At 43.3% G+C, this 19,140-nt stretch overlaps 1 protein-coding gene across 2 annotated transcripts in view; it reads left to right on the forward strand.

Moving 5' to 3' along the window:
• The window catches only part of LOC118395230 (CDK5 and ABL1 enzyme substrate 1-like), a 30,836-nt gene extending 12,014 nt beyond the window's left edge, over positions 1–18,822 (forward strand). For both annotated transcript variants that reach the window (XM_052463927.1, XM_052463928.1), the window contains 6 exons: positions 7,141–7,246; positions 7,333–7,492; positions 9,179–9,285; positions 12,988–13,094; positions 13,342–13,549; positions 15,038–18,822. In XM_052463927.1, coding sequence (XP_052319887.1) covers positions 7,141–7,246; positions 7,333–7,492; positions 9,179–9,285; positions 12,988–13,094; positions 13,342–13,549; positions 15,038–15,178 — 829 coding nt within the window. In that variant the 3' untranslated portion in view covers positions 15,179–18,822. The remainder of the gene's footprint in view (positions 1–7,140; positions 7,247–7,332; positions 7,493–9,178; positions 9,286–12,987; positions 13,095–13,341; positions 13,550–15,037) is intronic.
• The last annotated feature ends 318 nt before the right edge of the window (positions 18,823–19,140 follow it).

A 19,140-nucleotide genomic window follows, 5' to 3' on the forward strand; every position in this document is an offset into this window, starting at 1 on the left:
ATAAAACAATAATAATATAGGGGATAAAACAATTACCTGCACTCCAGATCGCCAAATCAGCCAATAGATTGTATGGGCTTACTTGTCTAGAACACATCCATCCGGCCTCCTGAGTGGCGCAGTGGTCTAAGTGCTAGCTGTGCCACTAGAGATCCTGGTTCGAGTCCAGGCTCTGTTGCAGTCGGCCGCGACCGGGAGACTCATGGGGCAGCTCAAAATTGGTCCAGCATTGTCCGAAAGAGGGTTAGGGGGAGGGTTTTGCCAGCAGGGATGTTCTTGTCCCATCTCACTCGAGCGACTCCCGGGCCAGGCGCAATGCACGGTCGCTAGGTGTATGGTGTTTCCTCCGACACATTGATGTGGCTGGCTTCCAGGTTAAGCGGGCATTGTGTCAAGAAGCAGTGCGGCTCGGCTGGGTCGTGTTTTGGAGGACGTACGGCTCTCGACCTTCGCCTCTCCCTAGTCCGGGATGGGTCAAGACTGTAACTACCAATTGGATACCATGAAATTGGGGAGAAAAAGAGGTTTAAAAAACGAGCAAAAACACATCAATCTGTTTACAGTATATCTTCATGACAAAGTATGTATTTCGCTTGGATGTGCTCAATATAAGCCATGTACCAATTTTTTTTTAAACTCAGTTTCTCCTTCAAATACCATCTCGCAATGGAAAGGGAAGACCTAGTCAGTTGCATTCGACTGAAATGTGTCTTCCACATTTAACCCAAACTCTCTGAATCAAAGAGGAGCGGGGGGCTGGCTTAATCGACGTCCATGTCATTGGCGCCCAGGGAGGTATGGGGGTTAACTGCCTTGCTCAAGGGCGGAACGGCAGATTTTTCCACCTCGCCTGCTCGGGATTTGAACCAGCCACCTTCCGGTTACTGGCCCAACGCTCTTAACCGCTAGGCTACCTAAACCCTGTGTGTCTGTGGGGAAAGGGCCGTTGTTGCAATAGCAATGTACTTTTATAAACAAATTCTGAGATTTATTGAATTTTTCATGTGGCTTATTTTAAACGGCACATTTAATATAACAGGCTTCTGATTCTATTTTGGTGCACAATTCCTACTTAAAATAAAAGGCACTCTTTTCGTGAAACGATCCTAGTCCCTTTTGTTTCTGCGGATATAATCTCCTATAACTGGTACTTTATTACATTGGGAGGGTTGACCATTGTTAGATTGAACAATTTCATGAACGTGTTGGTTTTGGTAGATACTTTTTAAAAAAAAGAGATGAACAAGTAATTAATCACACCCATTTTCAAGGGAAAATCCACTCAAATTATACATTTATCATCATGAAGTCTAATATCTGGAGAACCTTGACTGCTCACATAAAATACATTTTGGAACTGTATCAACAGTGGAGTACTGTTTTGGGTGGATTTTCCCTTTTAAGGCTTGTATCCATTTCCCTATGTTTTCATATAGTTCTATAGCGGAAGAGGCTGGTGTGAGGAGGTATAGGAGGATGCGCTCATTGTAATGGCTGGAATGGAATAAATGGAACGGAGGCTAATGTGGTATCTATGCGTTTGACCCGTTCCATTAATTCCATTCCAGCCATTACAACGAGCCCTTATTCATATAGCTTCCCCTACCAGTCCTCTGGCCTATAGGTTGCTGTTGGCTGTGTCTCGAGATCTCTTTGGAAGAAGTCATGAAGTTCAGTTAGTTTCATTCTAATAAAACACTGTTTTGCCCGTTGCAACCGTTTCTGGCTTTGCTGTTATCATGTAGACTGCACCTTTCCTCCAGTCATTGCTGCCGTCAAAGATTCCGTAGCATGCTTTTATCTCCGCTCTCACTCTGAATTTTGCATGCGCTTTGCAACTGCATAACACGCATCACAACATTTTCGGAGTGGACCCAAATGAACCATCCATAACAGCGCATTTTGGAGTTTCTGTTTGGAGTTTACACCTGATATGATGTGTTGTTTATCCTCGCTGTGTGGATAGAGGATATATTTTCTGGCCCTTGGAAGAGAAACCCTGGCTTATCAGTTGTCATCGTCCTCATTGCAACACAAGGTTCAGACTCCTACATTTTATGGGAACCCATAGTAGTCCTGAACACTCTCCGGCCTGGTATCCTCCCATCTGGCCTGCCTGCCTGTCTATGGGGATAGTGGCGGTGTTGTTGTGACCTAGGTCTTAGTGCCCCTCAAGAAAGAGCTTCTTGTTTTGGAGGAGGCGTAAGAGAAAAGGAACTGATCAACACAGAGAATACAATGGACAGAGAGAAAGGAGCCTTTCCAGGGTCGTGACCTCTTTGTTGATGTGGCGTAGTCTTCCTAAGACATCAAAGGGTTGTAAAGAGCTCCTAGTTATATCCAATAGCTAAGCCCTGACTGCCTAACGCTGCCACAGAGGTTTTCGACAGCATCAAAAGGAAATGTGAATTATAATGAATGGACATTTTTGTTGAGGTTGCTAAAAAAATGTAAGGGAAAATCCAGTCTGAAATTTCAAAGTGGAAATTACATACTTCAGCAGACTTATTTATTTTTTAAATCTCAAATCCACTGCAAGTTTTAGATTTCCTGCATTGCAGGAATGTTCTCCTGCAACAGCCTACACCTGTAATTGACCGTTGACAGTTAAATAACGTCTTTGGATGGGTCTTGGGAGTGTCACTACAGCAAAATACACTTTGACTATGTATAGAACTGCCCAAGCTAAAATAACATGCCTGTCCTAAATGGAAATACTGAGTGCCATGTACAATTATGATCACTGACATTATGTCCATGAGACACACGGTGCATTCGAAAAGTATTCAGACCACTTGACTTTTTCCACATTTTGTTACATTAGACTTATTCTCAAATGTATGAAATTGTTTTTCCTCTTGTCAATCTACACACACAATAACCCATAATGATGAAGCAAAAACACGTTTTGAGAAAGTTTATTACAAATTAAAAACTGAAATATCACTTTTACATACAGTGGGCTCCACAATTACTGGCACCCCTGACTGGCAATGCACACAAAATACTTAAAACAATATAATTATAGAGACTCAAAATACCAAAATGTGAGAAATAATGTACTCAATTAATGTTTCAATGGAACCAACCAGAATCATACAATTATTTAATACAAAATACATTTCACCAAAATCAAGGCTTCATAATTATTGGCAATCCTCATTTAGTACTTAGTGCAACCACCTCTGGCAAGGATAACAGCAGTTATAACGGAGTCTTTTCCTGTAATGTTTGACAAGGTTAAGGAACCCATTTGGAGGGATTTTAGACCATTCCTCTATGCAGATCCTTTCAAGATCCTTTCACATTCTTGGGTTTGCGCTTATCAACTGCCCTCTTCCACTCAGCCCACAGGTATTGGATTGAGGTCCAGCGACTGAGATGGCCATGGCAGAACATTGATTTTGTTGTCACAGAACCATTTCTGTGTGGATCTTGAGGTATGTTTTGGATCGTTGTCTTGTTGGAAAGTCCACCTACGGCCAAGTCCCAGCCTTCTGGCAGAGGCAACCAGATTGTCAGCCAAAATTGCCTGATATTTCGTGGAATTCCTTATGCCATCAATCTTAACCAGTGCCCATGGACCTCTGGGAATTAAAACAGCCCCAAAACATCACTGACCCACAACCATATTTCACAGTGGATATGAGGTGCCTCTCCTAGTATGCATCTCTGTTTCAACGCCAAACATGCTGTACCTGACCAAAATGTTCAATGTTGGGCTCATCTGACCAGAGCACCTTCTTCCAGTCATAATTTAAATGACGTTTGCAAACTTCAAGTGATTGTGTCTTAGGGTCAGAAAAGGCTTTCTTCTGGCAACCCTTCCACAGAGCCTGTGGTTGTGGAAGTGGTGTCTGATGGTGCTTTTTGAAACCTGGTGACCCCAAGACGCCACCATCATTATGTTTGGAGGAAAAATGTAGAAGCTTGCAAGCCGGAGAACACCATCCCAACCGTGAAGTACGGGGGTGGCAGCATCATGTTGTGGGGGTGCTTTGCTGCAGTAGGGACTGGTCCACGTCACAAAATAGATGGCATCATGAGGTAGGAAATGTATGTGGATATATTGAAGCAATATCTCAAGGCATCTGTCCGGAAGTTAAAGCTTGGTTGCAAATTGGTCTTCCAAATGGACAATGACTCCAAGCATACTTACAAAGTTGTGGCAAAATGGCTTAAGGACAACAAAGTTAAGGTTTTGGAGTCGCACTTCACAAAGCCCTGACCTCAATCCTATAGAAAATTTGTGAGCAGAACTGAAAGTGTGTGCAAGCAAGGAGGCCTACAAACCCGACTCCGTTACACCATCTCTGTCAGGAGGAATGGGCCAAAATTCACCCAACTTATTGTGGGAAGCTTGTGGAAGGTTACCTGAAACATTTGACCCAAGTTAAACAATTTAAAGGCAATGCTACCAAATACGAATTGAGTGTATGTAAACTTCTGACCCACTGGGAATGTGATGAAAGAAATAAAAGCTGAAAGAAATCATTCTCTCTACTATTATTCTGACATTTCACATTCTTAAAATAAAGTGAGGATCCTAACTGACCTAAGAGAGGGAATTTTTACTCTGATTAAATGTCAGGAGTTGTGAAACTGAGTTTAAATGTATTTGGCGAAGGTGTATGTAATCTTCCGACTTCAACTGTAGCTCCGTTTCATCTTTTCCTCGATCCTGATTAGTTTCCCAGTACTCAGTACTTTGTTGGAGCACCTTTGGCTGTGATTTCAGCCTCATCTTCTTGGGTATGACACTATAAGCTTGGCTAGTCTCCCAGTCCCTGCCTCTGAACAACATCCCCACAGCATGATGCTGCCACCACCATGCTTCACCGTAGGGATGGTGCCAGGTGAAACGTGACGTTTGGCAGTCTCCAAGTGGGCTGTGATGTGCCTTTTACTGAAGAGTGACTTCCGTCTGGCCACTCTACCATAAAGGCCTGATTGTTGAAGTGCTGCAGAGATGCTTGTCCTTCTTGAAGGTTCTCCCATCTCTACAGAGGAACTCTTGAGGTCTGTCAGAGTAACCATCGGGTTCTTGGTCTTCTCCCTGACCAAGGCTCTTCTCCCCCGGTTGCTCAGTTTGGCATGGCGGCCAGCTCTAAGAAGAGTCTTGGTGGTTTAAACTTCTTCCATTTAAGAATAATGGAGGCCACTGTGTTCTTGAGGACCTTCAATGCTGCAGAAATGTTTTGGTACCTTTCCCCAGATCTGTGGCTCGACAAAATCCTGTCTCAGACCTCTACTGGCAATTCCTTTGACCACATTGGATTGGTTTTTGCTCTGACGTGCACTGTCAACTGTGGGACCTTATATAGACGTGTGTGTGTGTGTGTGTGTGTGTGTGTGTGTGTGTGTGTCTTTCCAAATCATGTCCAATCAATTGAATTTACCACAGGTAGACTCCAATCAAGTTGTCGAAACATCTCAAGGATGATCAAGGGAAACAGGAATCCTGTGCTCAATATTGAGTCTCATAGCAAAGGGTCTGAATACTTATGTAAATAAGGTATTTCTGTTTTTTTATTTTTCATTTATGTGCCGAAATTTCTTAAAACCGGTTTTCACTGTCATTTAGGGGTATTGTGTGTAGATTGAGGATTTTTATTTATCTAATCCATTTTAGAGTAAGGCTGTAATGTAACAAAATGTGGAAAAAGTCAAGCAGTCTAAATGCACTGTAGAACTAGACTAGGAACAAGTTCAAGCTTCTGTCTGGTATGACTTTTTCCTGCATTTTCTCCCTTTCTTGCCCCAATTAGAGTTGTTATTGATTTACGACAGTGTTCATAATAACGATTTATGGCACTGTAGAATTCTGGGAACCTAGAATGCGTCTGGCTTCTCTTATGTTCTCTATCTGGTCCAATTCCACATTCCTTTCTTTAGAGACGTCTCCTGTTGTTAATATTAAAAAGAACATAGTTTTCATTGCTCACTCCTGAACTGGAGGTCTCTTTGTAACCTTGATAATTGTTCATTTAAAAAAAAACATTTGAATACATTTAGGTCTGATTCTGCTTGTTTAGATTGTTGTTTAATCTCTGTGAAGAGGCAGATCTATTTTATTTTTCTGCCCCTCGTTTCTTATGAATTCATCCCTCAGCCTCTTGACAAGATCCTCTTTGTTTCCTTCCACTACTGTGTTCTCTGTTTCATCCTTTGACAGATTGCAACCCCTGGCTTTCCTGGCTTGCTTAGTTTCCTCCCTTCCTTAAAGTTTTCTGCCTTGGGATCTTTGTGTGTGTGTGTGTGTGTGTGTGTGTGTGTGTGTGTTGCATCGGTCAGCAAGATTTTCCCATGTGCCAGATAATGCTGTTTTCATCACAGCTCCACCTCAGACAGTCTGCCATCTAATTCTAATAACAATGGTCATGTGATGGCCATCTGTGTGTCATTGTAAAGCAGTCACGCTTGTCCAGTGGCCTTTCCCTGCCATCGCTACTGTAACCACCACATACCTTTTTGTCAAATCAGTCTGGTGAACGTCCATGAAGGGATGAACGTTTAATAATAATGCATTTTCATTTAGTATGAGTCGATGTGAAACCTTTAGTTGCTAGATGGTTTTACAGCAACACTGGACCCTGAAAGTTTTTTTTCTAGAACATCTGCTCAAGGCTGTAACCCGACGGGTCATTTCCAACGACTGTGTACCACTGACACAGTTTCAGCTCAGTGCAGTACTACATTTCCTTCTTTAGTCGAGCATGTGACCCGCTTTTTTTATTTTTCGAAATCTAACACACTGATATGAAATGTAGAGTACTGGTGACGCAACCGTCCGCATTCCTTCAACTCTACTTGGCAGAATGCTCCAGTATGCCCGTATTAATCCACACTCTCATTTCAACCCTCGCTGTATACATCTTAGGATTCCAAATTCTAACAAAGATCACCCACCCAGTCAGAGATCGCATACAGGTAATCGGAGAATCTGATTGGGTTAGTGCAGTGCTCTACAAATCAATAACAAGCACATTTTAACAGTGTGTAAAAAAATTTAAAAAAAAAGTAAATGGAACTAGATGGACAGAGTTAGCAATGCTGAGGTGGAGTCTAGACAGCAGACTGTTTGGCAGGGGGTGTGGACTTTTATGGGAAGGGATGTCTAAAGGTGTTGCGCCCTGGCAGGGATGTGAAACTGGAAAGCGGGCGGCAGCGGCACCCCTCGGGCGGGGTCAGTGCCAAGGAGATGGTGATCGGGCTGGAGGGAGTGGAGCTGGGGGCCGACGGAAAGGTGAGAGAGGACTGGAGACTGAACACGAGCCCCTTAATTAACAGTAACATGCTCTTGAAAATGTGAGTGTCTCTCTTTCTCCACAGACTGTGTCGTACACCCAGTTACTGTACCCCACCAACGCCCTGGGCAGCGGTCGCAGGAACACCATAGACTCCGTGTCGTCCTTCACTCAGTCTCGTAACGTCAGCCACCGCAGTCTCAGCCTGGCCCGGGCCAACAGCAACCAGAGCAGCATCGACACGGGTCAGTCGTATGAGTGTGTGGATCCTCTGGAGTAGTTGTAGCGTTTCGTACAGGTCAGTGTGTGGATCCTCCATGCTAGAGAGAGGCCCCTGAATATGAGTAGGCCTGTCAGAGTGGGTGTGATACATATCACTGAGGCATAACCATCCGCAGTGTGGCTTTTTTAGATTAATCAATTACATGTTCAACATTGAGGGCTTGTATGCACAGTCACTTTACCCCTACCTACATGTACAAATGACCTCGACTAACCTGTAGCCCCGCACATTGACTCAGTACCGGTACCCCCTGTATATAGCCTCCACCTTGACTCGGTACCGGTACCCCCTGTATATAGCCTCCACATTGACTCGGTACCGGTACCCCCTGTATATAGCCTCGTTATTATTATTTTGTTACTTTTTATTTATTTTCTTAACTCTATTTTCTTAACTGCATTGTTGGTTAACATGTTACTCCTCCATGTTACTCCCTACTTTTTCGAACATTCTGTTAAAAATCGCGCAACATCTCAGTGCCCTGCTGCTCATGCCAGGAATATAGTATATGCATATGATTAGTATGTGTGGATAGAAAACACTCAGACGTTTATAAAACTGGTTAAATCACGGCTGTGACTATAACAGAACTTGCGTTTCATCGAAAAGCGCAGGAAAATCTGATCACTGAAAATGGAAAAATATATCCATCCGCCACATCAACCCATTGTTAAAGCCGAACCACATTAAATGGGGATGAGGTTGCAATACCTACAGCTTCCACACGATGTCAACAGTCTTGTCATTTGCCTAGGCTTTGTTTCTTGGTCAAACGAAGAAGAGACAAGCCATTTGTTCAGGTCTCCGACCGGATATTTTGGTTGAGATTTACCCGGACATTATTTCCAGATGTACCCCATATAGAATATACATCGCCTCGTGATCAATTTGATTGCTTATTAACGTGTACTAATACCTAAAGTTGCATTACAAAAGTATTTCGAAGTGTTTTGTGAAAGTTTATCGTCGACTTTTTTAATCTAAAAAAATGACGTTACGTTATAAGACGCTATTTTTTTTTGTTTATCACACAGTCTTCATAGATCGATATCTAGGCTATATATGGACCGATTTAATCGAAAAAAAAAAGACCCAATAGTGATTATGGGACATCTAGGAGTGCCAACAAAGAAGATGGTCAAAGGTAATGAATGTTTTATATTTTATTTGTGCGTTTTTTGTAGCGACGACTATGCTAATTATTTTGTTTACGTCCCCTGCGGGTCTTTTGGGGTGTTACATGCTGTCAGATAATAGCTTCTCATGCTTTCGCGGAAAAGCATTTTAAAAATCTGACTTGTTGCCTGGATTCACAACGAGTGTAGCTTTAATTCATTACCCTGCATGTGTATTTTAATGAACGTTTGAGTTTTAACTAGTACTATTAGCATTTAGCGTAGCGCGATTGCATTTCCAGATGTCTAGATGGGACGCCTGCGTGTCAGGTAGGAGCAAGAGGTTAAGGGCTTGTCAGTAAGCATTTCACTGTAAGATCTACCTGTTGTATTCGGTGCATGTGACAAATAACATTTGATTTAATATGACTATGTGTTAGAAGAAGTTGAAAAACACTGTATATTCTTCTTTCTTTTCCCCAGTGTTTGTTTGTCCTTGGCTCATTGTGTGACTGTCATTTTGTCCCCTACAGGGAACGATCTGGGGGACTTGATCCGGGAGTACGACCCTAATCTGTTGGACGATCCCCAGTGGCCGTGTGGGAAGCACAAGAGAGTCCTAATCTTCCCCTCATACATGGTGAGACACCCCTCTGCTTACCAGGCCTGGGTTCAAACGGCATTTGTTTTAAAATACTTTGAGATTTTGAATTGAGCCTGCCTTTAGTGCCAGACAAGTTCAAACAAGCACAGCTAAAGTATTTGAAAGATTTGGGGCCTATCTTGTTTTTTCAGATTATTATCAACATTTTTCAAAATAAATAGTTGTCAGAGACAACCTAAGAGAAACAACGAACCAGCTCCTATTTATTATCACAGACCAGAGGTGACGACAAAGGTTCCAATTTTTTCCCTGGGGCCCAGAGTTTTTCCTGATCTGGTAACCTAACCAGATAAAACTCTGGACCGCATGACAGTGATTCGTCAGTTGCAAAAAAGGTTTTATGTGGGCTATGATGGCCCCAGAGTTTTTTTTTAAAAATCAGGCCACATGGTTTTTAAAAAAACTGCTGAAAAAACTTCTGTCCCTAGGGGGGTGAAAACCCTGCCAAACTGCAGCAACCTTGTACTTGTTCATGTGAATTATATTTTAAAACCAGACTCGTGGGGGTTTCCTCGACACAGAGGTGTAACGGATGTGAAACAGCTAGCTTAGTTAGCGGTGTTGCGCGCTAAATAGCGTTTCAATCGGTGACGTCACTTGCTCTGAGACCTTGAAGTAGTAGTTCCCCTTGCTCTGCAAGGGCCGCGGCTTTTGTGGAGCGATGGGTAACGATGCTTCGAGGGGTGACTGTTGTTGATGTGTGCAGAGGGTCCCTGGTTCGCGCCCGGGTATGGGCGAGGGGACGGTCTAAAGTTATACTGTTACAGAGACAACAATTACAATAGAACTCACAGGGTTGACTTTTCTTCATGCAGGTTTGCATCGTGTATGCCTATGCAACTGTAGGCCTAATTCAAAATGAACTTGTTCCATGTCATCACTATTGTGTTGATTTAGATTATTTCCAGTTAATACTTCTGGATTAAAAAGTTCTAGGTAGCCAGCCCAAGTTTGAATCTAAACCAATTGGATCACATTCACATTTTCTCCTATCACAAACAGATGAGCTATAAATACATAATGTTACCACTTTGTTTACCCTGCCCAGGGGGACAGGGCGCATAGTAGGCTGTGTTAGTAGCCTACAGCAGAGGTATTCAACCGGGGGCACCTTATTTAACCAGCGAAACAGATTTGAGTGAAAATGTGTTTAGTGACCTTTCTAGCTAATAGACTATGTTAGAGTTTTCACTTCCTCTTCCAATTATAATGCTAGGAGGTCAAAATACCAAATCTACCAAATCTATTTATTTTAAAATGTTGATTACTTCTTAATTTCCCTGGTATTTTTATTTAGACATGAATATTTATTTATTTTTTGCTAAAGTATAATGGGGGTCCCTGGGTCGGCGGCTTTTCTTGGAGTGGGTCCCTGGGTCGGCGGTTTTTCTTGGAGTGGGTCCCTGGGTCGGCGGTTTTTCTTGGAGTGGGTCCCTGGGTCGGCGGTTTTTCTTAGAGTGGGTCCCCGGGTCGGCGGTTTTCCTGGGTGTGGGTCCCCGGGTCGGCGGTTTTCCTGGGTGTGGGTCCCCGGGTCGGCGGTTTTCCTGGGTGTGGGTCCCCGGGTCGGCGGTTTTCCTGGGTGTGGGTCGGCGGTTTTCCTGGGAGTGGGTCGGCGGTTTTCCTGGGAGTGGGTCGGCGGTTTTCCTGGGAGTGGGTCGGCGGTTTTCCTGGGAGTGGGTCCCCGGGTCGGCGGTGGTTCTGGGTGTGGGTCCCTGGGACGCCGGTGGTTCTGGGTCGCCGGTTTTTCTGGGTGTGGGTCCCTGGGTCGCCGGTTTTTGTGGGTCTGGGAGTGGGTCCCTGGGTCGGCGGGGTTTCTGGGTGTGGGTCCCTGGGTCGCCGATTTTTCTGGGACTGGGTCGACGTGCGTTGTACCCCGGCCCCCGCGACCTGTGATCTCCGTAATCTGATTGGTCAAGACACGCACAGAACCTGCAGCCCTCCGATGCGAAGGACAGATCAATTTTGCGTGAGTTGACAAATTGAGGCAAATCAGCCTAAAAAAAACTGTACTTTGTTCCTATTTTTGAACTCTTTTGCATCGATACTTTTATTTTTTTTGGTAAGTCCTCGGGCAAATGCCAGCTCGACACACGTTTGCGCGTGGCTCTACCTCATACTGCATCAACTGAACTCACTGTAAGTCCAAAGACGCTGTCTGACCATTCTAATCAGAAAGGTCATTGGCCCAATCCCTGGTTCAGCTCACACTCCTACTTGTGTGTGAATACACTCCCTGTCTCTCTATTCAGTAGCGCTTTAAACAGCCACTTCATAACAGCTAGGGTGTGTTAGAAATGGCCCCCTATTCCCTGTATAGTGCACTACTTTTGACCAGGGCCCATAGGGAGTTGGTCAAAAGTAGTGCACTAAGTCTGGAATAGGGTGCCATTTCAGACTCACCCGTTGTTTATCCGCTCCACTCCTTTTCCTGTGACACTGTTACTTAATCACTTTCTCATGTCCAGAATTTGGCAAGGGAACGCTCGTTTTGTGTTCGAATCAAAGCAACAACAACAGACTCCCAGTTCATTTCTCATTTGGCTCCGTTGGTGTTATCTAGGCTGGTAGAATAGACAGACCAGACGTGAAGTATTCAGTTAAGGCTAGACAGTTTTTTTTTTTTTTTTTTTTTCTCCTTCTCTTATCTTCCTCCCATTGCGAAACAACAATAGCTATTGTGTTTTCCCTCGAGGAATGTGACCAGTAGATGCTGAACGTTTCACTGCACAATCAGTCACTGTGCTAATCTAAGCCTTTTATCTTTCTTGAACTGATCTTTCAAGTCTGCTACTAACTGTAGAGTGGGATAGAAATAATTTTAGTACATTTAGTTTCCTTTGCGGTAAAGGATAAATCTATACATTTACAGTCCCTTCGTTTTAGAAATGATCCCTCTAGTTTTCCCAGGGCCCACAGTAGCCACAGATTTGCTGCAGTAGTCAAAGTATACTTAGAAATATTTTGGTTGGTGCAAATACTTTAGTATATTTTGGATTCAGATAGGGAGCAATGCAAGTTTGAACAAAGCAAATTACTTACCATGAGCCAACTTGGGCAACATGTTGTTTTGATTATCGCTCTCCTATCACTTACCTCGATTCGTGGGGGGTCAACTCCAGTGCTCCTTCTATCTTCCTAAATAACGGACATGAACCTCTGACCTGAAATAAAGTTAAATGGCTCAGTTAAAGTACATCAACGGAACGTACAGAGCTTGGAAATGTAAAGCGTCGTAAACGTTCTGGAATATTATTCTATCTTATCGTGGGACGTGTACGGTGTGCCACCCAATGTTACCTGTCTCCAGAGCAGGCTGGTTGGAGCAGCTATAGGGGGAAGGGCTCATTGTGATGGCTGGAACAGCATAAATGGAACCCTATCAAACCTATTGGAAACCACGTTTCACTTCGTTCTATTAGTTCCATTCCAATAGCTCCTCCCACCAGCCTCCTCTGCCTGACTCCAATATCTCGTGCACCGTCTCTGATACTCAACCACCACCTCAATGAAACCTAACCCTGAATCTAAAGGTCACATCACCTTCCATAGTGAGATTGATGCTTCTCTGTGTCCTCTTCCACATATACAATGACGTAATACTTGCACAATTTTACAGACAGCAGAGCTTAACATCAGAGCGTGTCTTTCTGACACCAATACTTTGTTCTCTCTTTTCAGACTACAGTCATAGAGTACGTCAAGCCTTCTGACCTCAAGAAAGACATGAACGAGACATTCAAGGAGAAGTTCCCCCACGTACGGCTGACCCTCAGCAAAGTCCGGAGGTAGGGACGTCTACGCGACGCATACGTTTCAGTATGATGTTGAAAAGATCATTTTTGTGTCAGCCTTATTTGAACCCCTTGTGGTTAATCGTATCAACAGTAGTTCCTGGCAGACATTGGGGACACTGGTACTTTTGGGGTTTTCTTTTTTTTTCTTTAGCATTGACCTCTCTGCATTTGTCTGTTATTGCCGGCCTTCACCACCTTCCACCCCCCCTCTCTACCTTCCTCTCCATCCCTTCACCAGTCTGAAGAGAGAGATCCGTAAGTTGGCCCAGGAGGAGTGTGGCTATGAGGAACCCACCGTAGCCATGGCCTTTGTCTACTTCGAGAAGCTGGTCCTCCAGGGGAAACTCAACAAGCAGAACCGCAAACTCTGTGCCGGCGCCTGCGTCCTGCTCGCCGCCAAGATCAGCGGAGACCTCAAGAAACACGAGGTCAAGCAGCTCATAGATGTAAGTGTCGTCGTCATCTCTTAGTGCATTAGGCTTCGGCTCTTGAGCAGCCTGGTGGAAGTCATGGGCGCTTTCCGGTCACGCCGACAAACAGCGATTCTGCACGGAATATACGGTTTGTTATATCATAAGAATTCCTTTAGACGTGGTTCCTTTGAAGTTACACACTTTTTCAGATATCGGCTGTTATGTAGTCTGTGTAGAATCTGCTTTTATCTGTGTGACAGAAAAGCACCACATGACAGATGGCAAAGTGGCTAGCATAGGGATCATAGACAAAATAATATTTTTTTGTAGTCGCTCTACACTGAGTTTACAAAACATTATGAACACCTGGCCAGGTGAAAGCTACAGTGCCGTGAAAAAGTATTTGCCACCTTTCTGATTTTTCTCTTTTTTTGTATATTTTTGAATCAGTCTCTCACATTGCTGTCGAGGAATTTTGGCCGATTTTCTTACGTACAGAACTGCTTTAACTCAGCGACATTTGTGGGTTTCAAGCATGAACTGCTTGTTTCAAGTCCTGCCACAACATCTCAATTGGGATCATGTCTGGCCTTTGACTAGGCCATTCCAAAACTTCAAATTTGTTGCTTTTTAGCCATTTTCATGTAGACTTGATTGTGTGTTTTGGATCGTTGTCTTGCTGCACGACACAGCTGTGCATCAGTTTCAGCTCACAGACTGATGGCCTGACATTCTCCTGTTGAATCCCAGTTGAGATGTTGTGGCAGGACTCGAAGCGAACAGGTAATGCTTGAAATGCCACATGTCACTGCCAAAATTCCTCCACAACAATGTGGGAGACTGATCAACAACTACAGGAAGCGTTTGGTTGGAGTCATTGCAGCTAAAGTTGGCACAACCAGTTATTGAGTGTAAGGGAGAAATTACTTTTCAGACGGGGGCAGTGGGTGTTGCATAACTTTTGTTTATGAAATAAATTAAATAAGTATGCAATTGTTGTTATTTTTTTTCACTCAGGTTCCCTTTATCTAGTATTAGGTTTTGGTTGAAGATCTGATAACATTCAGTATCAAAAGTATAGAAAATGACAAATGAGGCAAATACTTCTCATGGCACTGTATGATCTCTTACTGATGTCACTTGTTAAATCTACTTCGGTGTAGATGAAGGGGAGAAGACGGGTTAAAGAAGGACTTTTAAGCCTTGAGACAATTGAGACATGGATTGTGTATGTGTGCCATTCAGAGGGTGAAGGGGCAAGACAAAATAATTTAAGTGCCTTTTGAACACGGTATGGTAGTAGGTGCCAGGTTTACCGGTTTGTGTCAAGAACTGCAACTTTGCTGGGTTTTTCACACTCAACCGTTTCCCTTGTGTGTCAAGAATGGGGAGGGGGCAACTCAATATTAGGAAGGTGTTCTGAATGCTTTGTACACTCAGTGTGTATTACAGGATATAGGAAGTAATCAAGTGGGTTAGTTTGTACATTTTCTCATCTCACTTTTTTTCTCTGATGTGTAGAAACTGGAGGAGAGGTTTCGTGTGAACAGGAGGGAGCTGATAGCCTTTGAGTTCCCTGTGTTGGTGGCCCTGGAGTTCAACCTGCACCTGCCTGAGAACGAGGTCATGCCACACTACAGACGCCTCGTCCAGACCTCCTAGCATTAGTGACCCATCAGGAGGAGCACCCACACACAGCCCTCCTGATCCAGGACCAGTAGACCCACCCTACTGGACCACCCCACCTCACCGAGTCCCACGACCAGCTGGTCTCCCTGCAGCCTGGAGATCCATAGGGTTGGAGCTCCTCTACAATCTACTGCAGGCCACATTCATATGTACATTTTCAGATCGAGACTTGAAAGCAGCCAAAGTTACCCATATTCTTACTTCAACATTCTTCTCAGACTTTTACTTCTACTTTCTTTAACACTATCTACACCTTCAAAAGATTGGTAGCTGAAAGTTGGCGAAAGCTGTTCATAACAATTCATTTTTTGTTGTTGTAATCCTTGCTTGGCATGTTTTGGTTGCCTTATGATTGTCGTGGAGAATGACGCAAACCTGTCGCGTGGCCGATTTTGACAGGACTGTTATCCCAGTAACTCTGTGCTTTTTGAAAAACGTTTTTCAGTCTCTCCTCGCTAGAAGTGCACTTTTTGAATATTGCAGACATGGATAGAGGCCATTTTCGGAGACTCTTGACTGGGTGAGGGTTGTGAAACAAACTCATTCGGATCAATTTGAGCTGACTCAAACCCCAGAAGGGAAGTTGATCTAAATAGCTTTCAATATATTTTCTAATCCATTTCCTTTTTCTTTTTCCCCAGCCACCAATCCCACGATCCGCATGACAATTTATTGACAACCTTTTCGATTGCAAAATAATTACAGATTTAATAGGATTTTATACGGTACATTATTTCAGTACATTTAAGTATTCTTGTTTTCTACCTGTTGAGTGCTTGCTTTGGACATTATGTGACTGGGCCCACTCTTATCATTCAATGTAATCTCCTGTGCTCTATGTTAGAGTGTATCATCGGCACGTTTCCAGTGCTTTACTGGAGTGGGTGGAAAGGTATCAGAAGTAGGGCACGATGTTGCCAATGCTATAGCTCTGATCTTGAAACTGAACTTGAATTAGCGTTATAATCAAAATATCTGTCAAGACTTGACTAAGTGTTTGATATGGCAGGTGATGAATTTGTCACGGTCACAATATGATTGTGCCATCTGTCTTTTATGACGATTGGTTCCAGTTCTAAGGTCACCATTGTTATGGTCCCAGTTAGTATTAAATAGAACGTTGTTGCCCTGCCCGCCTATAGGGGAAATAATCTTGGCTCACAGCAAAAACTTGACCTTTTTTCAAACACAATTTTCTTGTCGTCTGCTTGATTTTGTCAATTACAAAATAACAGTTAAGAAAAATAAAATATGTCTAAGGATGACTTTTCAACATTGCCTGCTCCCAAGCGTTCTCACTACTTAGAAAATCGTAATATTGTAGGGCTTCCCTCATGCCCCTTTTCATGAAGGTGCTAATGTTAGCAACGTGAGTGCTAGCTAGCTACCAACCAGAACATTAAACTAGCCAAGACCAACAACACAAACAAACGGACTATAAAGCTACAAGTAGTGATTGGAGTTACACACGGACTATACTACACTAGTTAAATGTCTCTTACCTGTGCTGAAATGTTTTCCAAACAAATGGCTATGTGTAGCCTACTTGGACACTGGGTCACCACAATTTCCCACACTCCCACACTGAATAGTCTGAAGCCACAGGTCTCTTCTCGCATGCGCTATTTCCCTACGTGGGAGCATTGCAAACCGTAGGTCGGGATTTACCTGGTTACATGTACATAAGCATGTACAGCGCATTCGGAAAGTATTCGGACCCCTTTACTTTTTCCACATTTTATGTTACAGTCTTATTATAAAACTGATCCTCATCAATCTACGTAAGTATTCAGACCCTTTACTCAGTACTTTGTTGAAGCACATTTGACAGCGATTTCAGCCTCAAGTCTTCTTGAGTATGACGCTACAAGATTGGCACATCTGTATTTGGGGAGTTTCTCCCATTCTCCTCTGCAGATCCTCTCATGCTCTGTCAGGTTGGATGAGGAATGTTGCTGCACAGCTATTTTCAGGTCTCTCCAGAAATGTTCAAGTCCGGGCTCTGGCTGGGCCACGCAACGACATTGAGACGGTCCTGAAGCCACTCTTGCATTGTCTTGGCTGTGTGCTTAGGGTCGGTGTCCTATTGAAAGGTGAACCTTTATCCTAGTCGGAGGTACTGAGTGTTCTGGAGCAGTTTTTCATCAAGTATCTCTCTGTACTTAGCTCCGTTCATCTTTCCCTCGATCCTGACTAGTCTCCCAGTGCCTGCTGCTGAAAAACATCCCAACAGCATGATGATGCTGCCACCACCATGCTTCACCGTAGGGATGGTGCCAGGTTTCTTCCAGACTCTTGGCATTCATCTCAGAGTTCAATCTTGGTTTCAGACCAGACAATCTTGTTTCTCATGGATTGAGTCTTTCGGTGTCTTATGGCAAACTCCAAGCAGGCTGTTCTGTGCCTTTTACTGAGGAGTGGCTTCCGTCTGGCCACGCTACCATAAAGGCCTGATTGTTGAAATCCTGCAGAGATGATTGTCCTTCTGGAAGGTTCTCCCATGTCTACAGAGAAACTGTGGAGCTGTGTCAGAGTGACTATCAGGTTCTTGGTCATCTTCCTGTCCAAGGCCCTTCTCCCCCGATTGCTCAGTTTGGCCGGGCGGCCAGCTCTAAGAAGAGTCTTGGTGGCTTCAAACTTCTTCCATTTAAGAATGATGAAGGCCACTGTGTTCTTGGGGACCTTCAATGCTGCAGAAATGTTTTGGTACACTTCCCTAGATCTGTGCCGTGACAAAATCCTGCCTCTGAGCTCTACAGACAATTCCTTCGACCTCATGACTTGGTTTTTGCTCTGACATGCACTGTCAACTGTGGGACCTTATATAGACCGATATGTGCGTTTCCAAAATATGTCCAATCAGTTGAATTTACCACAGGTGAACTCCAAGTTGTAGAATCATCAAGGATGATCAATGGAAATAGGATGCAATTTCGAGTCTCATAGCAAAGAGTCTGAATACTTAAGGTATTTCTGTTTTAATTTTTAAAATACATTTGCAACAATTTCAAAAAAATCTATTTTCACTTGGTCATTATGGGGTATTGTGTAGAGAATAAAAACAAAACATTTTGGAATACTTTCCGACTGCACTCTACGTAAGAATTTCGCTACACCAGTGATTACATCTGCAAATATGTGTTCGTGACCAATCAAATTTGATCGAACAACACAGCAGCTTTTCGGCACGTTTTATTTCTTGATAACAAAAAAAATCTACGACGAAGTTGTCTCTTTTACAGTGGGGGTCAATGGGAAAGAATGTTTGTTTTCTCCAATTTGTGGCGTGGTCGAGGGGAATTCCTTCTTATGACATGAATACTGACTCGGAATATGCTAATGCTATTTTTGTGACATCATAGCAGTGTTACCAAGAGTTTCTCTTGAAAAACAGGAAAGTATTGTTTATTTTATCAGATCAAAATCGTGTCTGGTTTTAATCGAATTGTAGTCATTTTAATTATACAGAAAAGATGGATAGTGCTGAAATCAGGATACACACACTTTTTTTACGGTTTGGCAGAAAGCTCATGGTCAACAACACCAGAATACACGTGTGTATGTTTGTAAATATACTGCCTTGCTTGTTCAATTAAAACAAGATTCCTGAAATGTGATTGGCTTCCTCATCATTTTGTGTCACTCTATCCTGCTGGCTGCTGATCTTGATGAATGGATTTACTGCCATTACATAAGATCTCATCTGGTTCCACTCTTAATATGTATTGCAGAGAACCAATCATCTATTACAATTCAAGCATGCATGATCAGGCAGTGCATGTTTCTCATAGAATCCTACCCCCTTGATAACTTAAGGAGGCTTAGCCCCAAGTGTTAAAACACATCTTACGGTGACATTGAGTCTGTCACCTAAAAGGGGATATTATGAATAACTTGTAAATTAGACTATGAATATTAAAGTATATCCCGGGCTC

This window comes from Oncorhynchus keta, chromosome 15 (assembly GCF_023373465.1).
Source record: "Oncorhynchus keta strain PuntledgeMale-10-30-2019 chromosome 15, Oket_V2, whole genome shotgun sequence".
Classification (NCBI taxonomy): domain Eukaryota; kingdom Metazoa; phylum Chordata; class Actinopteri; order Salmoniformes; family Salmonidae; genus Oncorhynchus; species Oncorhynchus keta.